The sequence below is a fragment of the Micromys minutus genome (assembly GCF_963924665.1).
Source record: "Micromys minutus genome assembly, chromosome: 1".
Lineage (NCBI taxonomy): Eukaryota > Metazoa > Chordata > Mammalia > Rodentia > Muridae > Micromys > Micromys minutus.
In genome coordinates this window covers 259,752,273-259,773,770 of record NC_137969.1, presented here as the reverse complement: position 1 = coordinate 259,773,770, position 21,498 = coordinate 259,752,273, and the positions used below count along the sequence as shown (strand labels likewise).

Sequence of the window (21,498 nt, the reverse complement as noted above, 5' to 3'; positions counted from 1 at the left end):
ATTAATTCAATTTGGGATATTCATTAAAAATCAGCTTAGTAGCTGCATGGTAGTTGTACACACCTTTAATCCCAGCATGTAGGCACACTTTTAATCCCAGCATGTAGGCAGAGGCCGGCAGATCTGTCAGTTTGAAGCCAGCCTGATCTACAGAGCAAGTTCTAGGACAGCCAAGACTACATAGAGAAACATTGTCTCAAAACCAAACCAAACCAAACCAAAAGTCAGCTTACCCCTTTACATTCCCACCCTTACCTTAAAACTACAAAGAAAACTTGATTGTTGAAACCCAGGTTCTTTATAGCTTTCAGTGGATTTTTTCTTTGGCAGCTGTCTGCAGTGGTAGTGATAACTAATTCACAAACTGAAGCCACCCATTTCATTCATCATCAGTTTGTGATGGGAAGGGGTAGCTAGCTGATGTGGACTCCAAGCTAAGTAGTAGGTCGTCTCTGCCTTTAAAGGGTGTGTGCCTATGGTGCCAGCAGCAGCCACTGCCCCTCCTGTTCCTTCTGTTCTTTCTGCTCTTCCTCCCCTCCCCAACCCGTTTTTTTAGTCTGGCCTCAAACTCCTGACCTTCCTCTTTCTACTTTTCAAAGCAGGGATGGAGGTGCAGATGTGTGCCAACACCTATGTGGCTGCTTGGTGTGGTTTGGTTTTGAGAGGAGGTTCTTTACCTAAGTTAATACTATAAGTGGCTTGTAAATGTAAATAGTGTGATATTTCACTTATTGTTAAAATACTGTAATTTAAAGTATAAATGTATAACAGGTTAAACTTAGTTTTAGGAGGTCAAAAGGACAAGTCAGGGAAATGTTCATTCACTAATACTGCTGGTTTTAAAATGGATTACTTTCTGAACTTAAATTGTAAATGAGTCCTATCAGTATTCAAGAAATTGCAAGAAATTTTTGTTTTTTGTTTTTTGTTTTTTTTTCCTTTTGGCAAATGTCATAAGTATAATGTTCTCCTCCAAAGAGAACATGTCTAGGCTTGAGTCATTACTATGGACTTCCAAAATGTTTCAGGCAATGATTTCTTTGCTAGCATCCTTGTAAATACACACATACCTAGTCAAAGGAACAGCACACATGAGAGTGAGGACCCTAAACCCTCAGCATTTAGATCGCCATCTGACCCTGATATCACAAACTCAATGCCTTTGGCATCAGATCTATCAAAGTGACATCTGATCTTTTATTTCATTTTCCTTAGTTTTGGATAGGGTCTCATTATGTATCTTTGAACTTGCTATAAGCCCAGGATAGCCTTGAACTTGTAACCTCCTACCACAGCCTCTGTAGTGCTAACAGGTGTGCATGACCTCGACAGCCACCAACATTGACACCAGGGCCTATACTTGCTCAGATCTGAGCTCTCCGGTTTACAAGCAGCACGTTCCCATGACAGTAACTACTGCCACAGTAGCCTTGCAGAGAGGTCATTTATCCAACATGCTTTGTAGCCTTCACAGAAGCCAGAGCCCAGCTTCAGGGAGTTTAAGGTGGTTCTTCCTGTCTCTTGTTTTCAGTAGCTGAGTGTCCTCTCTGCTTCATTTCCTTAGCTCATGACTAGGTCTACTAAAGAGCTTACCACATGGTTGTTGTAAAATTAATTCAGAAATACCAGTCTTAAGTGGATCTTAGTTCTTATTGTAAAAGAAGAAAGCTTTTTACTGCCTATTCTAGCAGGAGAAGATTGTCGTGGCTGATTTGTAGGTAAAGCAAGGAGAGTTACTGTGGGTTTAAACTACTCTCACAGTCAGAGTATAATACTGGATTCTGGATGTACCTTGGCTAGAAAATACATCTTGCAATGCATTACATTAAAGTCAATGGGTGTGAGACTACTCTTCAAAAATAAAATAGTGATAAAATACAGAGATTTTAGCTTAAAGCCTTTTAATTGTGCTTTTTGCTTATTCCTAATTGAAAGATAAAATAGCTTATATTAGTCATGTACAACATGAAGTTTTGAAGTATTTGTATATCGCAGTGTGGTTAAATATATTATAGCTAATTTGAAAATACATTATTACCTCAATTATTTTTGTGGCGAGGATGTTTAACACGCACTCTGAACAATAGTTTTAAATATTATACTTGCTTAGATTCAATTTTGTAGATTAACCCAAATGTATAGGAACACATTTTAAGACTATATGATTAAAAATGATTACTGAAAAATAAATTTTTATATGTATCAAATATTATGTGAGGTCTAGCACACTAGTATTTCAGAAACTTAAAGGAAAAAAAAGAACCTCTTAGTATCCTACTTCTAGTAAAGATTTGTGTTTAATGAGTTATCAAGCATCTCAAATTGTTTCATTAAGTTATTCTCACACTCATTGCCCTAAGATCATTGAGTAGTCTCTGGTGTTCAGGAACAAATAATCTTATTTCTGTGTACTCTGTAGGTTAGATTCAGCTGAAGGGATGTTGTGGTGTTAGTGAAAATAGCAGCAGACAACACCTAAACTGTCCATTTTGACAGTGACAGTCTGACATGTGGAGGTTTCTACTGCATACCTTGAATCCCCTTATAAACAGCTATAAAATGAAGGTTACATCTGCATAGCAGACAGTTTTTCTGGGAAGTCAATGAATAGTATATGTGAGAATGTTCTGTAAGTGCCAGAGCACTGAATAGATGTCACTATGTTTGCCTTTCGTCTTCTGAATTAATGTGTATATATTTAGTATTTTCCCTCTTATTCCTTGTTATGTGGCAATTAAATCTATAACTGCAGTGAAAATATATAGTAACATTAAGAATATATTTTTGTTACTTGACTTAAATAGTGTTTCAAGCATGCCTTTTATGTTTGCTGATGCTTTGCTATCTGAGGCCTTATTGCCTCTCCCGTAGTTACCCAGTTTGAAGTGATGATAGTTATCCTGCCAGTGAGATTTCCAGTAGAAATAAATCTGGACCTTGATCCCTCTTTTCTCGTTTTCCCTTGTGTATAAATGCTTGTGTGGGTATGTGGAGGCCTGAGCTTTCACCTCAGTTAATTCTCCTGAGCCTTCTATCTGTTTAAAGGTTCATTTATCTTCATTTTATATGTATGAGTGTTTTGCTTATGTGCATGTGTATGTACTGTGTATATTCCTGCTTCCTGCGGGGGCCAAAAAAGGATACTAAGATCCCCTGTAATGAGTTATAGTGATTGTGAGCTGCTGTGTGGGTAATGGGAACTGATGCTCTGCAAGATCTTCTGCAGAGCAAATGTTCTTAAGGGCAAACCCATCTCTGCCGCCCCTCTGTATCTGACTTTGTTTCATTTGTGTGTGCATCTGTGTAGTGGATGTCTGAATATGTGCAGGTGTATGTAGATGCCAGAGGAGCACGTCATTGACTTTACTGTTGTGGTTGCCCTGGTGCTGTTTGTATTCTGGTGTTAATTCTGCTTCCTCAAGAGGGGCTGCTGGAGGAATCACATACTCAGGTGACTTCATGTGAACTTTCTCTCCATTTTAACTGGTCAAATAAAGGCTAGAGCCTGTGATTGGGCAATGAAAGGGAAAGGTGGGGCTGGAGGTTTTATAGAGTGGGAAGAGTAGGGAAATGGGCATGGGGGGAGACAACGATGAAAGAGGAGGTGAAAAGAAGATGGGATAGAAGCACATGGCCCAGAGAAGCTGCAAGTAACAAGAGATCTCATAGCTGGAGTAGTGTAGCGGTAAATCTGCCCAATCGAGGCATGCAGCTTATAGATATTGTGACTGAGTTAAATGTTTTTACATGGGCTTTGGGGCTAGAGATTTACCACACAGTGCCTCACTAAAGCTAAGCCTATGCTGGTATTGAATAAACCCCAGTGTTTCTACACCCTCCCCACCACATACACATACTACTAGGATTTCAGGCACTCCTGGCCGCACCCTGCTTTTTACATGGGTGCTAGAATCCAAGCTCACATTCTTGGACTTATGTAGCAAGTAGGTTTTCTTCCTAAGGTATCTGCAGCTCCCCTCACCTTACTTACTGAGATAATGATGCTTTGCTCTCTGAAGCTTTACTGGCTCTGGCAGGACTACCCCTTGCCACAACTAGCCAGGCACTTGGGGCTCTCTAATTCAGATAGGCTGGCCAGCCAGTGAACCCTAGAATTTCTTTTCTCTGTCTCTCCAGTGCTAGGATTTCAAGCAGATGCTACTATTCCTAGCATTTTATGTGCCTGGGTGCCAGGGATGGAACTCAAGTTCTCATGCTGTGCAGCAAACACTTTACCAGCTGAGTGGTTTCTTTTTATGATGCTCTTGTCATTCAGGCCAGTCACGCTAAGCCAGATGGCTAGGGTACCAGCCATGTCCTACAGCCCTGTGAAAGACTTAAACTAGCTCTAATCTTGCTCACCATGTCCTACATACTCCTTCCTGCAGACATCACACTAAAGGCTCTTTCCCTTCCACTTTCTGATATTGACCCATTGTGTCCCCATGTGCCTACTCCTAAATCTGTGGTGTGGTTTGACACCTCCTCTTGTAAACTGTAAGTAAACTCTTGAGTTGATATTTTCTATCAAAACATTATTTTGAATCATTGGAACACTGGAATATTTATATTGTTTTTTTTTAAAGCTATTCTTAGCCAAAACATTTTACTGCTAAGAAATATTAAGGAGAGTTATGGGTTTGTTTGTTTGTTTTTAAGGCTTCTGAACTGAGTCAGATTGGTTCTGAGGAATGCATTCATGCATGTAGGTTAATATTTACACACATGCAGCCGTGGTATTTTGCCAAAATTGGTTGCAGGAGGCCGACCAACCACAGACTGAACATCATGGTTGCAGGGGTGCATGGAGGAGAAAGTCTTTAACTTCATGGCAGACAAGCACAGAGAATGGGAACTGGGAACCAGTATTACCGCCACTGTGTTCCCACCTTCCAAGAATTTCCAGAATTCAGAACAGTGCTACCAGCAGGGGAGTAAGTGTTAAGTGATGAGCCTATAGGGGACATTTCTAATTCAGTCTAACATGTTACTTTGTTTCAACTCTTTGTCTATATTAGATAGCTAAAGCCCATATTGGATGTGTTTTACCCAAATCAATTGGCAAAATCAAGATAATGCAGCTTTGTCCTTCAGGGTTAAAGATAGACTCAGGTATTAGAAGCTTTTTGTTAAGAAAAAAATTATAGGCAATTGTTGCTGGCTTTTCCTCTCAAGAAAATAAGGTCTTAAAATTAATAATGTCTGGGGGTAGTAATTTGGTTGTCAGTGAATTGATCTAATATGTAGAGTAGTTTCTAGAAAATAGTTTCTGGAAAAAACTAAACTTACATTTTAATATGCTGATTTAAATTTTATTTCATACATTTTATTTAATAGCATAACCCAGTATGTCTCTTAGCTGCCTGTAATAGCATCCTTCATTTTTTGCTTGTTTGTTTTATTTTGTTTTCAGGAGTAGATTTGAAACTTAGAAACTTGTTACAACCATAAACCAGTGTAAATAAAACTGGGGGAGGGGCATGGAGAGGGAGCACACGACACGGTGTGCACCACGGGGAAGTCTCTGGGTTTTGTGCTACTGCAGTGCATATTTCAGATGAGCCGCCCTTCAGTGCAGCTACCAGGAAATTTCTGTAGCTTGCCCTAGGAATGGTGGTTTATTTATGCACACCACCACCTCTTGCTTTTTGCATGGGTTCTGGGGACCAAACTTGAGCTTATTGTACAGAGAGCTTTTTTACCTATTGAGCCATTTCCACAGTTCATTTGCATTTTTGATAAATTAGTGTCAATCGTTTTATAAATAGAGATAAATGGAGGAAAAGTTGGTGAGAAGGGGCATTAAATCTTTTCTAGTGAAAATCTTGCTTATACCATATCTTGGCCTGTTCTTCTAGAATTGTGTATTGCCTTCTCGGGTACCTGAAATTTTCTTAATGAGAAAGTTCTTTTCCCTCATTCCCTCTCTCACTCCCTCTTTTTCTTCCTTTCTTCCTTTCTCGGAATTAGAGTGGTTTTAACAAAACATTAAGTAAACAATATAGAAAAATTTGTACATTTAGCATTGGTCTGATGACCTGGGAAATCTATAGGCTGAAGCCAGACTGCATTCACCTCATTGATTTTCTTTTTCTTTAATTGGATTGAATACAGTGCTTAGCAAGGTTTTTGTCGTTGTTATTTATCATTTTAACAGCACAACCTAGAATCATAGATTGATAGTCTGGGTATGCTTGTTTTGTTAGGAGAAACTCAGTGTTTTGGTTTTTGAATCCCCCACTCCATGTGTCTATAATGTGAGAGATACCTAGGCTATAGCTCAGTGGGTAAAGTGCTTAGTCTGCAGGAAAATTTGAGTGCCACCCCCAGAACTCATGTTAAAGCCAGAAATGACGGCATCCAGTCATGAGCCCAGCATGGGGAGGCAGAGGAAGGTCCCTGGGACTTGATGGCCAGCCAGCCTAGCTTTCCTGGTTAGCACAGGGAAGAGAACAAACTGCTCTTCAGAAACCAGGTGGGGGGCTCCTGAAGATCAACACCTGAGGTTGGCCTCTGGCCTGCACTGCACACAGATACACAATTAAAAAACTTTCATTAATAATGTATATCTGCTTTTCTTCTGAATATGGGTTTTGTAACTGCTAGTAAAAGTTACGTTACATAATTACATTTTCCTTGTGCTTTAATGTTACCATTTTCCATACTGTGACAGTATGTACTCACATGGACTGCCATACAAGATGGTTTAAAGTCCTTTATAATTAAAACTATAAAAGTTTGTATATAACATCAATCTGGTAACGTCCTCTGGAAGAACTTACTGACTTCAGATTTTTGTGTCTGTTTTGTTTTAGATATGTGTAACGTTCAATACAGTACTGATAAAATAAGAAATTTAGTACAGATGTAATCCCCACTCCCTCATTCCTGTGCCCCTGGGCTTCCCTTCCGCTTCTCCTTTCATATCCCTCCCTAGTCTATTCTCCTCTGCCACCTCGTGGTCCTCTTTCTAGTTTTCTGGCTTCTCCCCATAGTTAATTCCACTTGAGGAGATATAGATAAAACTATTTGAAACTAGGATGCACATGAATAGAATATCTGAGACTGACACACCCCACTTAATATCATTAGATCATTTTGCAGTTCCAGTTATTTCCCAGTAAATATAATAGTTTCATCTTACTTTATGTCTGAATAAAACTTTGGTGTGTACATGTACCATATTTTCATTGCTCATTTGTTATTTTGGTAGAGTGAGCTGCAGTAAGCATGTATGTACAAGTATCTATGTAATATGACATAGAGGGTTTTTTTTGGCTATGTACAAAGTAGTAGTATATCTGAGTTTTGTGATAAATCTCTTTTTGGTTTTGGAGAAGTCTTGATACTGGTTTTTATAAGGGTTAAAAATATCCTCACCAGAGCTGGTTGTTGCTTTTCTCCTGGATGATAACCATTCAGCTGGCTGATAGGGACCCGAGAGTAGTTTTAATCTGTATTTCTGTATGGCTAAGATTTGAACACTTTTTAAAAATATTGCACATTTGTACTTCTTTTGAGAACTGTGTGATTCTCTTAAATGAAACTAAATGTGCTTTAAAAACCATTTTCTGAATTTATAGTATAGGCTAAGAAGCATATCCAATACAAGCTCCAAGGGTTCCAAAATCAGACTTCTTTTTTTAAACGAGTGTTAGGGGTGGTACTAGGGATTGAACCCAAATAAATAAACTTTTTGAGTGCTGACTTCTTAAGTGAGAAATTCCACTCCTGATGTCACAGAGGGTTAATTAGAATGCAGACAGGCATGTGCGAAATGTGCAGTTACCTTCTTAAGATTGTTTGGGTCTAGGTACCTGCCCCTCATTAGTATATGTGTAAATTTTTAAAAATCCAGATGAAATCGAAAGCACTTCTAGTCCCAAGCACTTCAGAGAACCAATCCCCAATCTGAATTTACGTCTAGAGTTACAGCTTGCCACATCTCTTTCCATTCCGAATCTTCAAGAATCAGGATGAAAACTGCTTCTGGGTCATGACAAGGTCATTGTCTGCTCAAGCTACAAAGGCACCCGAATTTTTCTTAGAGGCTGTACAATAGGAAACAAAGATAATCATCTTTCCAGTGTGGTAAAAGGGAAATGGACGTCACTGTAGTCTGCCACGGGCTTTTTTGCTTTAAATCATGTCTCATCCACTTTATGATTTCAGGGGAATGTGTGTTTTCGGGAATGATCCTGAGTTATCTCCATATTGAGCAATTAGAGACCTGAATCATTCATTTAAAAACTAGTAATACAGGCGCTGGAGAGATGGCTCAGTGGTTAAGAGCACTCACTGAATGCTTTTCCAGGGGATCTTGATTTGATTCTAGCACCCCCGTGGTAAATGGTGGCTTACAGCCGTTTGTATCTTCAGTTCCACAGGATCTGAACCCTCTTCTGGCCTCCACAGGCAGTACATGTGCCTAGACGTAAATGTATATTAAACATCCATACAAATAAAACATAAAACTGTAATTTCAGTATCACTGACCCATGGTTTGGGAGTTTATTGCAATAAAGGAATTAAAAAAAAAAAAAACACTTAGAATTTGAGTTCTTGCAACAATTTTGAAGAGGAACTGTAGCTATCCATTGAAAGGATTAAGCTTATAGTTTTACAGTAGAGTTTATCCCTTACATTGAGCACCTCTTTATTTAAATTAGTCTGATCCATCATGTTCACAAATGATTCTTTGGTCCATGTTTATTATGCTAAAAGATTCTTAACATTCATACTTTGAACTCATCTTGAAAGTGAACGAAGCCATTTCTTTGCCTGTGTTTTGACCCTTCCAGAATACACCAAATGTTTGCAGCCAAGAAAAGAAAATACTAGATATCTGATACTTTTTTCAAAAATGCTCATCCTCTTCCATTGTAATTGGGAGTGAGAGGAGAGAGAGCTGAGCTCCCTGTAACTGAAAATGGGCCTGGGTCGAAGAATGGAGGGTGCTGGGTGGTATTTATGGCCTGAATGACCCATCTCTGAGTTCTTCACCTGAAAGTAAAAAGCAAGTGTTTTCCTGGTTGTTCAGTTTGCTGTGTAGAGATGCATCTTAAAATAGCCATCCCTGTGAGGTTAGACTGTGCTCCATGACACACAGACTGTGTTGGACTAGCTTCTCTTGGCCCTAAACTGTGGATCTATTTTAAGAGATGACCCTAAGACTTGACAGAGCATACTGCACTAGTTCTGTGTTTTCAGAACTGGGAAGATCAGCAAAAACACCTGTGGAGTTAAGACTGTCGTGATGTTTTAGGAATTCTTACATTGATCTATATGAGCTGCCTGTTTCCTTTGGTATGACAGATTTCATTAAAATAAGTATTAATGTATGTGTTTGGAGAGATTTAATAGGCCAGAAACCATGTTTTCTTGAGTATTTTGAGCATAAAACAACAACAATAACAAAATTCCAAGGGTTAATTGATGGTAACTATGATAAAATTGATAGCCTTTGCTCATATTCTCTGTGATTATAGCAGAATACTGTTCCCTTCTTGTTTTACCCCTTTGATGGTCAGTGTTCCTTGTTTCTGTGCTTCACCTCTTACTAACTCTCAAACACGTGCTTTGTGGTTATTCTTGTATTCTCCTTAAGAACAAGCATAGTTAAGACCTTCAAGTCCTTTTGTTGTTATTAAGTTTCTGCTTAAGTGCTTATTCAAGACGCTTCTGTTTTTGTGTCTTGAGGGCTGGATTTACAGGCATATCTATCCTGTCTGGCTAGGTTAAATTCTGAGATGATAAATGTGTACATCTCTGCCTTCTAGAAATCTTATGTTCTGGTATGTAGGAATAATCTATAATACTAGACACTAAAGTGAGATGAATGATGAAGTGATTCTGAATTAAGAGTAGTGCGTAATCACTGATATCTAGGGCAGAAATTAAAATTACATGAAGCTTGAACTGATGTTTACATTAAGGGAAGACCTGATGAACATGAATCAACAGCTACAAGGAAGAGGAAGCTGAGTATGTATTTTGGTAGAAATGTTAGAAAATAAAGTTGGAAATGTGGGTAGAAATGTAGATTTAGAAAGTATTTTTATAATTTAGCCCACATGGGAGAAACCAGTATTTGTACTATATAGTTAGCATACATATCAGTAAAAAGAAATCTAAGTTTGTAGCCAGTAGTGTTAAGAATAATTTGCAAACACCCAAGGTAAAGGCTCTTGTCACTAAGCCTAACTATCTGAGTTTGATACTAGTAGTATGTGCCCACATATAATTAAATGATAAAACAAAAACAAACCTCAAGAAATGGCATTCAGAAAAAAAGAATAGAATGAGGTTGAATTCTGGTCCCCCTAAAGCCTATGGAGTAGCCCACTATCCCATTAGAACTGCTCAGTTTACATCGGAAATGGGATGTGAGAAAGGAACAGAACCAGCATTCTGGATTTGGAAGTGAGCATCGTAGAGATGGATTGAAATTGTAGAGTGTGAAGGTCGTAGAGACACAGTTGGAAGTGCTGAACGATGCAACCCTGAGCGAGGCTATATTCCTTCTCTGAGGATCAGAAGGGCCATGATAAAATGGGAGCTTCTCTGGCAGAGGTGAAGAACAATGATATACCCACTGCTAAGAAACCAGTATTGAACATGGAGAGGATGCAGAGAAGAGTAAGGAGCACGGTTCATTGGGTTTTGTGACAGATCATTTTTAAGATCTAATGGCTGCACTCTTTAGTGAAGTATTCTAAGCTAAAAGTGGTTTGCTATGGTAAAACTTAAAAGAATAACTCATATTGTGGCTGATGCATTACATTTCTAATAGTCAGTGTCTTTAGATGTAGCTATATTGGACAGCACTGGTGCAGTACTTGCTCATTTATTTTTAAATGTATGCCTACTCCTTCTTGACTTGGGTCCTAGGAACCTAAGTTAGGGATGGCAAACAAATGAAGAAAAGACAAATTCTGAGACACATGTATAGAAAAGCACTACTCAGGTGGGCTTTCTATATTCAGTCTGATGGAGTGGCACCTACTAAGTTTCCCCGCATCTTGGGATCTCAGCATATTTATTAAATACAGCACAGGGGGATCAGTTGGCTAGTATCAGTAGGAAGTCTCTATAGGCCAACAGTCCTAGACTGTAAACATCCTGGAGGAAGAAGCTGAAGTTAGTTTTTGGACACACTGATCAATCCTCGGTGGCTCATACTTAGACCCCAGAGGAAAGCTTTGGCCTTCGGAGCTTGACGCATGCAAGAATGACTTCACCAAAGCCAGAAAGTCTGAATCCTTGGAGTCCTGATGATTGCCATGTCCATGTCAATAACAGTACACATTCACTCAGGGTTTCCTCTGTTCTTGCCAACTGTGCGAGTATTCTGAGATGCATGTGCGTGTTTGTGCACATGTATGTGCAGGTACATGCGTGCATATTTGTAACTCAGAGGACAACCTCAGATGTCCTCAGGAAGGATAGCTACGTCCTTTGAGACAGTCTCACAGACCTCCAGCCCACCCACTAGGCAAGCCAGAGAGGTTCTCCTGTCTCCACCTCACTACTAAGTATATACTACCATGCCTGGAGTCTATATCTGGGTTCTAGAATTGACCCTGGGGATTGAAACAGCAGGGTCCTCCCTGTTGCTTACACCATCCTGTGAGCCCTATGGTACATATTTACTACCACAGAAACTTGAGCAGGACAGTTCTATTCCACAAACCTTAAGAATGCTAAGCCAAACCTTCAGCTATTGAAATAAGGTGATAGGTATGTACAGAATACACTCCAGGAAAGTTTCAAGACAGAAAGAAGATGGTGCCTTGGGACTGACTTGGGCTTTGGAGTGATTGTTTTTATTCATTCAGTAAATAGCTGTTGAGCTTGTTAGGTGCCAGGTTTTGTGGTAGAACTGTATAGAAAACATATGTATAGTGAGGGATATTGGGGCCTTGAAATCCTAGTTATATATCCTAGATACAGTGTGATGATGTATTTAAATACAAGAACCTTCTTCTCCCGTGAGGACCCAAGAGTCCTCCTGTGAGGATGTAATCCTCGAAATTTGTGAAGAAGCTTCCCTGCAGGTGATGCAGAATAGCTCAAGAGTAATGACTAGAAACTATCCAGATTGATAGAGCAAAGGCATCTATAGCATGATGTGATCAGGGAATTAAAGGTGGCTTTGTGCTGAGCAGAGTACTCCTTATATCAGTAAGCCTGGCAGCAAGGACCAGGCCATGAAAATTTTCCTCTTAACAGGACGAGGTTAAATATCTACCCTGAAAGTAGCTTTCTGTACAACTTATGCTGAATATTTGTTGCCACATTTACATATTAAATGGCTCAATATGTATAGTGGCTGACAGGAGGCTGTGGTTGTTTAAAGAGGTTGAAATAAGTACAAATAATTAGAAGTAAAAAAAGGAGTGTGTCTTGTTTTCAGTAAGAACCCCCCCTGTGTGTGTGTGTGTGTGTGTGTGTGTTATTAATTCTCAAGGAAAGAATGTACCCATCTTAAAAAGAACTCACAGTTCTGGGTTCAGGCTAATTTAGGTTTATATTTGTGTTTACTACTCAGGGTAGTAAATTTGAGAAGTGTATATAGCTGCCCTATGTTTTAGAAGAGAACATGCAAGGCTAAATGTAAAATAAGTTTCATTCTACCAATTTAGTCAGCTCAGGGAGCATAAGTGACATTATATGGCAGCTTTTCTCTGGATTGGATAAAGGTGACATACCTTAACAATGTCTCCCTAATCTAGAAATCACTGAAATTGAAGACCCTCCCTCTTTATTTTCCAACCCTAAAGGGAGCTGTAGTGGTTTGTTGATCTGGAAATGGCAATGTAAGCCAGGCTGGCTGGCTTTGAATTTATGACCGTTCTGCCTCAGCTTCTCCATTGCTGGGATTACAGGTGTGCACCACCATGCTGGATTATCAGAGGATTCCGCTTTGTTTTGTTTGTTTTACTACTTCACTCCTCACTTTTAAAAACTTTAATCCCTAGTATAATTCTGCATTGGGATTGGGCTTTTAAATATTCTCTTTTATTGTTCTGTATTGTAAACCACTCTCGAGTCTAGTGTGGATGTATTGTGCACAGTGTTTTATTGTGTGAATTTCTAGTACTTTGAGTTTATTATCCTTAAAGATAAGTGTTTTGCATCAGATTCTTTTTATTTTGCTAGAAGTATTAAGCATCAAATATAAGCAGGAACTCAGGAGATGTTTGTGAATGAATAACTCTTACTTGTGTACTGCATTCATATGTTCATTAGCTTCCCATTACTATAAAAATGCCTGAAATCATGAAATTACAAACCAACAAACAAAATAAGTCATAGGTATGGAGGTCCCCCCTCCCCCCCGCTTTTAGGAGTGGAGAGAATACACCACATCTCCACTGAACATGTTATACAAGCCATTTACCCCAGGGACATAGAAAAGCTAAGATTCATAATCTTGTGGGGACACTGCCCTGCCACATTAAAAGTTCCAGCTAGGTTCCACTTCAAGTTCCCACTATTTCCCAGCAGCTAGATGCAACTGCAGCGGTTCCCATGCAGAGATGTAGAAACCAGAGTGTCTGTCATTAACATCTGTACTGTGTATATTTTACAGCTTCACATTTACTGCAGTTGACATTTCTCTGGAGTTTGTTGTTTTGTTTTGGGTTTTTTTGTTTGTTTGTTTTTGTATTACAGAGATTGTACTTTGTATTCTAAATAAATAAATATGCTTTATCTCAGTTGATTCTTCTTCTTCCCAGATCTTAAAAGAAGAAACCATACAGGGGATTATAACGTGTTTGCCCCAAAGACTGTTGAGTCTAGAAGGAGTTACACTGTTACTTAGAGTCTCATTATTGGTTTTCAAATTCTACATGACCCATAGTTTGTAAATAGTCCTGAAACTCATTTGTCATTCATTCACTTAAACACAGAGGTGGTGTGGCTGTTCCTTAATTTTCCTAGGCTGTAGTTTACCTGCAGAGAAGCCTTACATGATGCAAGGTTGTTATGTAGTTAGGAAGCATGATATCCATACCTCCTGTTGGGCTTGGATATGAAATGTGCTTTAAGAGCATTCATGTATTGAAGGATTGGTTCTCAACTTGGATCATCAAGTTGCTAATAACTTAATTTGTGGGATCATCCATTGATGGATTCACACTGAATGAGCTGTTAGGGGGTAGGGCCTGGCTAGTGAATTAGAATAATAAGATATGCTTTCGACAGGTATGTCTTTTTGAGTAATTAGTTTAGTGGCACACGGCACACATGAAGACAAGAAGCCAGCTTGCTGTAGAAAGTTCTCTTCACCATGAAGGTCTCAGAGATTGAACTCAAGTTGTCAGGCCTGACTCCAGGTAGAAAGTACCTTCCCTCCTTGAGCTATCTCAGCAATGTTTGACAGATATGTCTTATTTATGTCCTCTTCCTGTAACTTGATCTCAATATCTGTCATTAGCAAATGGCTTTCTTCTGCCACATCTGTTTGTGGTGACCATGAACTGAAGCCTGCAATACTCTGAGCCAGAGTAAACCATTCCTCTGAAGTTGTGATCTCGGGTTTACCACTGTGATGCAAGAAACTGACAAACCCCAGACGCCATTTTGTTTGCTTTACTCCTCCTGTACCACAGCCTTTGTCTAAATCTTTGAAATGCTTTCATCCAGTCACTTACAACTAGCTGATACGGGAATCACACAGTGCACCATATTTAACTTCTCAGGTATTCACTGAGCTGTGGCTGATTGTGGTACTGTAACTGAGAGCATAAACCTTGAAGCTGTAGTGAACAGTGTGAGACTGAGACGTTGAGTTAGGAGAATGTGTCAGAGTCCTAAAGAAAGAAGCAAGAGTCACTAAGGGAAGAAGGATCTCACTGAATGTAGTAGGTTTGAGAGCCAAGTGGAAGAGGAACCCAAGAGAAGATGCAGTCAGGCAAGTGTGTACTGTGGTAAAATGCTGACTCCACGGTGAGCTCCGTGCAGTGCTCACTGACTTCTTTCTGGAGGGAGCTAGGCGTGCAGTAGGAATGTTGCAAGAACCAAAACTGATGAGAGGTGGTATGGCCTCCCTGTCCTAAGGTCCAAACCATCGGGTGGAGAATGGGTACAAACTGAAGTAGTAGTCTCAAGGAGGCTAAGGGAACAACATAAGGATTGTGCATGGTAAGATGAAGATGGCCTCTGAAGTTGGCTTTTTCATATCTGCCTTGTGAACTTAGATGTTTTCCATATCATTTAAAAACTTTAAATTTCACATCTTAACATGGGGACAGCAGTAATAAGTCTATTGGAATGTTAGTATAGAAAACATCTGGTAAATTTCTTACCTCACAGTAGGTAGTGAATGGTAGTTTCTGTTGTGGGGGATAGAAAAGATGGACGGTGTCAGGAAAGACTTTCGGTTTCTTACTTGGACAGTTAAAAGAGCTAGATTAATTTGTCTGGGTTTTAGACAGATTGCCTCTGAGGAATCTATTTGGGAATTCTTCCTGGCACAAGACAGTGACAAAGTGACACTCCTAGGAGATGTCTGAATGGAAGGGATAGAACTGGGAAGCACTCGCTTACACATTACTGTATAAAAGCAGATGAGATCACCCTCACAAGTAGTGAAGTTGAGGAGCCAGCATCGAGAGCAGCTTGTATTGTGGAGGGGAGGAGAGGCAGCCCGGAAAGGACAGTGAAGTGAAGCGGTGAGAATGCAGTGAGGTCAGGAGGAGTGACCAGGAGGTTAAGGTAAGAGCAGGTCAGTAAAGCGCAGGAGCACTTGGGAGAAGTGTCTAGGGGTTAGGGTAAGATTAAGACTATCTTTAGGTTTACCAGCACATGAGTTGTCAGTTACTTCTGTCATGATACTTAGCAGTGATGGGAGACATACCTAACTCTATAGTTTAAAAAGCAAATGACTGATAAAGAATAAAGAAAAAAATATATCTGTAAGAATGTGGGTGTAAATGCTAAAAGCGAAGAGGGAAGGCAAGAATTTGTGACAGAATTGGAATCCCAGAGAGTACGGCTTCGGGGCCGGGACTATGAGTAGCCACAGCGGCAGCAGAGCAGCCTTGTGATGTGTTGACTTTAGAAAAAGTCTGCTGATGAGAAGTGAAGACCACGTGGTGCAATACTTCACAAGCACGGGACTGTAACCAGCCACTGACAGTGAACATTATTGGCTGTATTCTGCTACCATTCTCCCCGCCCCTGCCTCCTGCAAGGGTCTGCACAGACTGGCAGATACTGTAATGATGATCCTGACATAGAAAGGCAGGTGTGGCAGTTATTATGCAGCTGCACCATCTCACTTGGAAAGATTTTATTTTTGATTGTCTTGAGGATCAGGGGTCGCACACCTGAGCTCGGTGCCTTCAGAGGCAAGAACAGAGCATTTGGATCCCACGGAACTGGAATACCAGCAGAGGTGGTTAGAACCAAACTGTAGTTACAGAAACAACACACACTTAGCCACTGAGGCATCTCTTTGCCTACAGTAGTACCCTTTAACTCCATGGTTATTGGGTGCCATAGGTTTTGGGGGGAAGTAGCCTGAGTTGAGCTGTCATGCACCTGTATCCTTAGTACTTAGTTAGATGAGAGGTTGAGGCAGATGGATTATGATCTTGTGAGATTAGTTCAAGAAATCAAGAAGTGGGAGCAGCCAAAATGATGCATTGTACTTATGAGTGTAAATATAAGGTAGTTGGACTGTTATTGACCAAAATGGGGCATCTTCGCTTTATTTAAATATTATAAATAATTATCCATCTGATTGAGTGGCTATTGTTAGGTACTGCTCCTGGTGCTAGAGATGAGATAATGAGTATAACTTACCTGCTTTTTGGCACTGAACATTTAGAAATGTGGAGAGGGCCAAGGGAGATGGCTCAGTTGGTAAAATCACTAGCTGCTCAGGCTTTAGGACATGAGTTCAGATTCCCAGAAACCACATAAAATGCTAGCTACATACATACTTGTAACCCCAGGGAGCTGAGGCTGAGACAGAGACACAAGCATTGCTAAGGCTTGCTGACCACCAGCTAGCTTAGCTACAGGGATAAGGTAGAGAGTGATAGAACAGGGCACCCAGTGTCTCCCTCTGGCTTCCACAGTGTGCCGTGTGTGTGCACACCAAATGCAAAACAAATGGGATGAAATAGAAAAAAATTAAGGGCAAAACTAGGAAATGATTAAGACAGAGGAACTATTTCAGGTGTATTATTAAGCATGGCATTTCTAAGGAGAGGAGGTTTGAACTGAAACCAGAACATCACTGGAGAGTCAACCAGCCAAAGATCTAGAAGCAAAGGCAGTCTTGCTGGAGCTGGAGAGTATGTGCAAAAACCCTGTTAAAAAGAACACTAATTTGTTTTGGGGCAGAAGAGTAAGGAGCAGACTGAACCAGAGAAAGACTGAAACAAGATGAGGTCTGAGATGTTGGCTTACCAGGTTTTACATGTCCTTCTGTAGAGTTTGGTAACTTACTGGTGGAAGAAATGAAGGTAGTATATTCAACTTGAGTTACTCAGGGAAAGATATCCAGATGAAGACTGTTACCAGACTTAACTATAAGTCCAACTATGCCTTACTTTATATTATTCATCACAGTAATTAGTCATAGAGACCTTGAACAGATGGAAGTATTCATAATGTGGAGGCTTGTGGAATTTGTGAATGATACGGTAAAAGACTCCAAGGATACTGGGACCTATAAGTAATTCTTAAGATAATGAACATCATGTTAGATATCACCATAACCTGAAATGTATGAGCTATTGTGTGAGTGATAGCTAGACATTTGTGGTCAGACTATCTCATGACTGCAGGGGATGTAAAGAATGCTTCCCAAATTGCACTGTCTGCATTTCCTTGGGTACCATACTATAAGGATTCTGTGCAGCATCTGCTCAGACAGAACTCTGTTCCCAGACCTGTTTTGTTTCCTTGGTGTATGTCACTGTGATTGAGTAATTTGCTAGACAAGGTCATACTTAAATGACCTTTTATGTAACATGTAAAACTTGTAAATGTGCAGAGTACATTAAGGTGTAGTAATTACACTTTGTATTTTTATATTGGTTTACAATATAAGATTTTACCTATGAAAAACCAACTAAATCATTAAAAGTGTGTCCTCCTCCCCTTTTTGAGGGATAGAGGCCAACAGTGAAGATTAAATGTTAGCCTTTTTGCATTGGGAAGCAAGCCCTTTCTTTACTACTGAGCTTCAGCTCCAGCCCCAGAAATAGTGTGTGTGGTGGGGAGGTAGACAGATGGACAGACAGACAGACACATAGACAGTATAATGCTAGCTGGCTAGGAAATTGCTATATAGACCTGGCTGGCCTCCAGTTTCAAAGAGCTCTGTCTCCCTAATGCTGAGATTAAAGGTATGCACCATAATACTTGGCAGAAATGGTTTTTGAAGTTGACAAGAGGAATGAGTTTTAGGGAGGTCAGAGTGATTGCTTTGCAGTAAGAACCAGAGTCTCCAAATGTGCAGTGCGGAGTTCACAGCTGGGGCCTCACTTAGGTCACTTCCCTCACCATAGGTGCTGATTTAAAGGTGAACACATCTAACTTTCTGAGTCCACTTCCCAACAAAATACATGTTTTCTATTCAGCCTACTTCATCCTCAGTCCTAAGACTTAACCAACCCACAAATGAAGTATTTGGGTAGTGGGTGCAATATATCTCTTCAGCTAAAATTTTTGTGTGTTGATTTTGTTTTTGAGACAGGGATTCACTATAGAGCCTCAGCTTTCCTGGAACTCACTGTGTAGACCAGGCTAGCCTTGAATTCAAAGATATCCACCTGCCTCTGCCTCCTGAGGGCTTGGGTGAAAGGTGTGTGCTACCACACCCACTAACTTTTGAGTTAAAAGAGTAAAATATTACAACATTTTACATAGGTTCCATTAGCTGGTATAGGTGAACTAGTGATGATTTAAATTTGTGGGAGCGTGTTGTGTATAGGTACTATACAGAGCTATGCAATTTTGTGTAAGGGACTTGGGCATCTGTAGAATATAGTGTATAGTGATAGAAAGGGGAATGACCAAACCAGCTCAGTCAGTCAACAGGGTCTCAAGGGAGGAGTGAGGATTGAAAAGAAAGAGATCAGACAACATTATAACATGACTCCAGCCAGTTCTGAAGCTGAAGCGGGTTTACTTTTTTCTAGCCTGCTTTTATACCATTCTAAGTACTGAAAGGAATAAGGTCAGCTCAGGTCAAAGGAACAAGGCAATAAACAAAATGCCAAGGAACAAACAAGGCAATAAAGTACCCTGGTCAGTGTTTCTAGGGGCCTATTGGGATGTCCAAGATAAAAGGAAAGCCACATATTCCTCCGCTGAGTTTTCCTTGAGTTTTGTATTAGCCCAAATGTAAATATTCCTATCTGAGCCTGCTTCCCTGTCCTAGCCCAAAGTCAAATTCCTGCCCGAGCCCCAAGGTCAAATTCTTGCTAAGTTTCTAGAAGGACCCCCAAAAGCTCTCCACAGGGGAGTTGAGAAAGTCACTCCTTGGGGATACTGAAGGATGGCTGTATTTGTGTTTTAGCCATGGATGCTCCTAAGGAGTAAAGGAGTCCAGTCAGGAGTTGTTAGTTGACAAGCATGTATTATCTCTTACTGGATGGTTTTTACTGTTTCCCCAAATGTTTAATGTGCTACAAGCACAGTTGTAAAGTGAGCACTTTTATTTCACACCTGTGTTTGTGTTTCCTGACACCCTGGTACTACCACTCAACTCAGTGCATAGGGGAGGCAGTAGCTAACATGGTGAACAGTGCTGTGGTTTGACTTTACGTAGTGAAAGGTGTGTAAGTATTGACTTATCCTTATGTCAGATCTCTGAGGAAGAACACTCTTGTAAGTGATGTTTTCTTTCCAGGCCATGCACATGATGAATCAGACCTGGAGAAGAGGTACTTCGGGATAAAGTCAGCTTGTACAAACAGTTTTGTCACATTCCTTCCTGGTTTTCCTAGTAATGACAGGAAGCTCAGATAGTTTATACCTGAGACATAGTCTAAGGAATAAAACATCAGAAGCATAAGAAAAAATACAGTTAAAAAATTCTGTTTGCAGTAGTGACTATGTATACATACCTACATACTTACATTCATATATACATATATATGTATATATGTAAATTGTTGATTTGGTATGTAAACCCACTTAGAACAGGAGTAATGGTGGTATCTGCCTATAACCCAAGTACTTAGGATGCTGAGGCAGGAGGATTGTGAGTTTGAGGCCAGCTGAGTTATATTGTGAGCTCTAGACCAGACTTTGCTACATAGCAAGATCTTGTTTAAAAAGAATAAAGTGAGGAAACATTCAGTTTTGTTTGCAAGCTAAAAAGTAAAACAAAAGTTGTCATTAGTAAGAACATGTTTGCTTAATTATTTCTAAACGAGAAATACCTGTAATATTTCATCCTTCTGCCAGTCACTTTTTATTTCTGTGTTTTCTGCTTTGGCTTGGTTTTTTTGAGACAGTTTCTTTGTGTAGCTCTGGCTGTCCTGGAACTTGATCTGTAGACTAAGTCGGCTGGCCTTGAACTCAGCAATTTGCCTGCCTCTGCTTACTAGTGCTGAGATTAAAGATGTGTACCACCACCACCTTTATTTCTTGCCATATGAACTGTGTTGTTGATAATAAATGGTAATGATGTTTTATGTTTATGTGCTCTGTATGCTCAAATATATCCACCTGGGATCAGTATTTCAGAAATATCAAGAGTCCTCACAGGATTTCAGTTAGATGGTTATGTTTACATAGAATCCCAGCAGCTGGGTAAATATCATATCATTATGTCCTTTGCTTTTGGTGTATTGTTAAAAACAACAACAACAACAAAACTAACATTTTAAAGCTTAAAATGTCCATGTAGATTTTTTTCACCATTATTTTAGAAACAGAGAACGTTATAATGCTTTGTTTTTCTGTCTTTTTTAGGTCAACAGCAAGGACAGGATGGAGTGAAAGTGCAGCAAGCTACTATAGCTCCCGTAACGGTGGCAGTCGGAGGGATAGCTAACGCGACAATAGGTGCTGTTAGTCCTGACCAACTCACACAAGTGCATTTGCAGCAAGGCCAGCAGACCTCTGATGCAGAGGTGCAGCCTGGGAAGAGGCTGCGAAGAGTTGCCTGCTCATGTCCTAACTGTAGGGAAGGAGAAGGAAGGTAACGGCTGTTCTCACCCTGGCTCTCTGGGATTAAAGCAGTGACCACTTCCTCCAACCACTGGAGCCTCCTGAGCTTCTCTCTCAGAAGCTGGAATGCAGGGTTAGACAGGAGATTGAGTTGGGTGGGGCTGTTTGATGCGCAGTCCTCTGCTTTATGTTGTGTGTGTGTGTGTGTGTGTGTGTGTGTGTGTGTGTGTGTGTGTGTGTGTGTATTAATAAATGAATTTCCCCTTTCACTTACTAGGCAAAAGCTTTAAGCACCTCTTGATTTCAGACTGACCTCTGTGCCATGCTGTTTACCTGTTTGTCATATATACA

The 21,498-nt window shown here is 40.1% G+C and overlaps 1 protein-coding gene across 1 annotated transcript in view; it reads left to right on the top strand.

Annotated features, from left to right (window-relative positions):
- Nucleotides 1-21,498, top strand: part of SP4 (Sp4 transcription factor) — a 53,236-nt gene that overhangs the window by 15,714 nt on the left and 16,024 nt on the right. The window contains exon 4 of the mRNA XM_080933520.1: nucleotides 20,950-21,178. Within this exon, the coding sequence (XP_080789646.1) occupies nucleotides 20,950-21,178 (229 nt within the window). The remainder of the gene's footprint in view (nucleotides 1-20,949; nucleotides 21,179-21,498) is intronic.